The sequence below is a fragment of the Siniperca chuatsi genome, linkage group LG3, assembly GCF_020085105.1.
Source record: "Siniperca chuatsi isolate FFG_IHB_CAS linkage group LG3, ASM2008510v1, whole genome shotgun sequence".
Taxonomy (NCBI): domain Eukaryota; kingdom Metazoa; phylum Chordata; class Actinopteri; order Centrarchiformes; family Sinipercidae; genus Siniperca; species Siniperca chuatsi.
The window spans coordinates 31,787,488-31,791,469 of NC_058044.1; the positions used below are offsets into that span (position 1 = coordinate 31,787,488).

Below are 3,982 nucleotides of genomic sequence, written 5' to 3' on the forward strand. Positions count from 1 at the left end.
TCAATACGGTCTTGGCTGTGTATGTGTGAAACAAACTGTATGTTCCATGTGTACGCTCCACCCTGTACTGCCTTATCATGATATTGTACAACAAATAAAGCACTGTGTGCCACATTTCACTGTGTCTCTGTGTCTACCTCACCCCGGCCTTTGGTGTGTATCAAAGAGGCCCTCTGCTCTGGGCTAACCCTCCCGTAGATACATGTGTGCCTGTTTAAACTGTTGGGCCTCAGCACATTTAACAAACCGTGCCTCCCTGTGTCAACGAGGACCCTGAGCTGCGTTTGCATAACGCAAACGGCTTATAGCTTTACCTCCACCTTCTCTGTGTCTCTCCCTGCCTTAGGTGTGTGTGTACACAAAGAGCACATCCTATACTTGTCACCGCAGGCATTGGCCTGTTTGCTCAGGGCACACGGATGTGTTGTGGGCGCGGTGACATTGTAACCGGCAGTAGCTCTGTTCATCCTGTCTCCATGTACCGTTTACCCGGACCAACCGTGGTCTTAGATTGTAGATAGTACCTCATGAAAGACACAGATACAGGTATTGGTTGTACACGTGTTTATTGGCATCATCTCGAACATTATCATACAGTTATCAAAGGTAGTCTGCTGTAGCGTCTTTGTTTATCACACAATACGTACAGTATGTAGACCCCGAACATGCACAGAAACAGACACAACGCTAGGTATATCATAACCACGCTCCATGTACAATAAGCTTGACATGGTGTTGTGGACCCGTCATGTGCGGTGCAGTTGGTGTAGGGAAGGCCGGACATGACGTCCTTCACTAGGCTTGCTCCCTGGGCCGATGGCACGTACTCTCCTCCGGGTCTTGGTAGGTGCAGGCCTTGGCGATTCGTAGCGCTTGCTCCGCCGCGTCAAGCTTCGCAAGTGTCCAGGTTGGTCCGAGACCTGCGTTTGGTGAACATATGCATCCACTTAGTTACCCTTATTGTAATCAGTCAGTCTGTAGCAAACACACTCACAGCCACACAGGATACCTTGCACCATAAATCCGCCTAAGGTCGAGGTAATGTAACAATGGCAGATGTGGGTACCATTGCGAGTGGTGTCACTATACTGAGGCTGAGGCCATCCGTTCTGAAGGCATAGTTCCTGGTTAGGTGAAAAGGTGAGAGTGAGTTAGGTTATATCAAGGTGTAAATAGCTGCCGAGACACTGCTGGTCTGCTAGCGGGCATACCTTTAGCTCTACAACCACATCCCCTACGTCCGGGTGGTCAGACTTCCGTATCAGGGCAAGCAAAGCACCCGCCGCTTGGTTTTTGGCTGCCTTTTTTGTGGTACCGGTACCCGTGGCTTCTTTTGTATGATACGCAGCGCCCTGTATACAGACCTTGGCCGTGTACATCGGCATATGATGCGGTCCGCTGACGCTGTATTGAACCGTACACCTCTTGGTATCTGCATATTCTTTCAATCTAGCACAGTAGGAGACACCAGCGTTAGCCATGATACAGGCGCAGCGCTATGTAGAACAAAGATTACGCCTAAGCATGTTACGTTTTTTGTGTGCAAGAACACTCCTGCTGGTAGCCTTCCTGCATCGGAAAAGGGGAAGGCGGTGGTGGATGAGACATGGAGCTACAGGAGGAGACGTTAGCTCGCCCGGTTGGACAATTAAAGCGCAGGGAAGGGGGAGGCTGAGAGAGGAGACGTTTAGCTAGAGGGAGGAGACGTCAGCTCGCCCGGTTGGACGGTTAAAGCGCAGGGAAGGGGGAGGCTGAGGGAGGAGACGTTTAGCTAGAGGGAGGAGACGTCAGCTCGCCCGGTTGGACGGTCAAAGCGCAGGGAAGGGGGAGGCTGAGAGAGGAGACGTTTAGCTTGCCCGGTTGGACAGTTACAGCGCAGGGAAGGGGGAGGCTGAGAGAGGAGACGTTTAGCTAGAGGGAGGAGACGTCAGCTCGCCCGGTTGGACGGTTACAGCGCAGGGAAGGGGGAGGCTGAGAGAGGAGACGTTTAGCTAGAGGGAGGAGACGTCAGCTCGCCCGGTTGGACGGTTACAGCGAAGGGAAGGGGGAGGCTGAGGGAGGAGACGGGGAGGCATGACTAACAGCAAAAGGCTTTCCCTTAGGATTCATGGTGCTTAGCAGAGATAGGCTACTCAGTCATAACATGCCTTGATGCTGAGGGTGAGAGTGTGCAGACACAGGCTGGTTGCAGACAATAGCTGTATGATCAGCGTTGCATATAAATGGTCTCTTGTTGAGTGTTTCAGCGGTCTTTAGAGCCGTAGCTCACAGGGTTGTATGGTCATCCCGTACCTGTTCACACATAGCTGTTATGACCCTAGGGTCAGCTAGACAGGGTTCACATGCCTGTGTATATGCGTGTGTTTAGAAACAAACTGGTCCTTAGTAGCGCTGTGGCCGTTGGCTTGTTTATGATCAGCCGTTACCTGTACTCACAGAACGTCTACGCCCTTAGGGTGAGCTGCAGAGGGTGTGCATGCCTGTGTATGTGTGTGCACCTGTCTAGAAACAGACCGGTCCTTAGCAGCGCTGTGGCAGTTGGCCTGTGTATGATCGGGCGTTGCCTGTGCACACAGAGCGGTTACGAGCTTAGGATCAGCGGGAGAGGGTGTGATGTGTGTGTGTGTGTGTGTGCCTCTGTCTAGAAACAGACCGGCCCTTAGCAGCGCTGTGGCAGTTGGCTTGTGTATGATCAGCCGTTACCTGTTCACACAGAGCGGTGACAGAGGGTGTGCATGCTCCTGTATACATGACTATGTTTGCATTTCGCCTTAGGGAACCCATCTCCGCTATATATATCACGCAGTATGTGCAGCACTCAGGAGCAGTGAGCGCTGTCCACCGGATAGAGCACACAGCAGGCGTTACTCTGCCACCAGGCTAGCGAGCTATCAAGAACTATCAAGATGGAATACGTGACAATTGTCATCAGATGGGGCTGTACCCCCAACGAACACATTGGGTTTATCACGGACAGTCTGAGGCAATGGTATCTGAGCAGGTGGACCTACACTGACGCGGAGATACGTAGTTTGACAGCAATGTGCCTTTACCTGCCGGAGGAGGAGGCTACAGGATACACAGAACGGCTGCTACGTGTGATGAGGAACCTGTGGGTAGATCAGGCTTGCAATATAATGGTCCAGGGAGACTTCGAAGCACTGCTGGAGGACACAACCGCGTTGTCTGTCATCGCTAACACATACACGGTCACCCACGCGGATGTCACACCAGCCTTGAGTTTCTACCAGCATGTGCGTAACACAGAAGCGTTACTGAAGGGGTACGGATGGACCATCGGTACGCACACCGTGATCGCGGACGGAAAGACTATCTTCCAGCTTCACTGCAAACATGTAAGTTATCGGGATCTCGATGTAGTGTGTGTCATTTGTGGTATTGTATGCTCCGGTTGTTTGTATGTATGTATGTATGTAGGCATGTATGTCTGTCTCTAACCACCCCGTGCATCCCGCAGAGACCCCACAGCGTGACGGTGCTGCACCTAGGACAGGAGCCCAAAATAAAGCTAGTACAATGTCTGGAGCCACAGCGCCTGTATGACCTGATGAAGGCACATGACATCTCCTGTACCACGGTGTGGAATTCCAGGATATCCCTTTTCGGCGCTAGCCCCTGCAAGGCACTGTGCGCGACTACGATATGGCTATGGTAAGGGTGAACATGAGCCCAGCGGAGGAGGCCTTGGGAGACACCTCGCCCGTTCCGCCGTTCTTCTACCACAACATGAAACATATTTCACGAAGTAGGCGCAAGGCCCCGCGGTGCCGCCCTTATGAGGCGTCTAACCTACCACTGGTAGAGCTGCAGCGCAGGGATCCAAGCGGGATGCACACTGACATCGGCGTAGCCCTGTACTACGGCGATAGCATGTCTACGGTCGAGGATGTCATCAAGGCGGACGGTAGATTCCTTCCCACAGCTCGCATAGCGAATGGGACTTGTGACATAGCCATAATGG

The 3,982-nt window shown here is 52.5% G+C and overlaps 2 protein-coding genes across 2 annotated transcripts; one reads left to right on the plus strand and one right to left on the minus strand.

Moving 5' to 3' along the window:
• Positions 1 to 435: 435 nt before the first annotated feature.
• Positions 436 to 2,599, minus strand: LOC122873904 (interferon-inducible double-stranded RNA-dependent protein kinase activator A homolog). The gene is made up of 3 exons (XM_044191224.1): positions 1,212 to 2,599; positions 1,010 to 1,124; positions 436 to 920 (listed from the first exon to the last, which is right to left on the minus strand). The coding sequence occupies exons 1-3, from the start codon at positions 1,479 to 1,481 to the stop codon at positions 796 to 798; spliced, it is 510 nt and encodes a 169-aa protein (XP_044047159.1). The 5' UTR covers positions 1,482 to 2,599; the 3' UTR covers positions 436 to 795.
• Positions 2,600 to 2,776: 177 nt separating this feature from the next.
• LOC122870759 lies at positions 2,777 to 3,676 on the plus strand. Its single transcript, XM_044185181.1, has 2 exons — positions 2,777 to 3,356; positions 3,479 to 3,676. The coding sequence occupies exons 1-2, from the start codon at positions 2,907 to 2,909 to the stop codon at positions 3,674 to 3,676; spliced, it is 648 nt and encodes a 215-aa protein (XP_044041116.1). The 5' UTR covers positions 2,777 to 2,906.
• Positions 3,677 to 3,982: the final 306 nt, after the last annotated feature.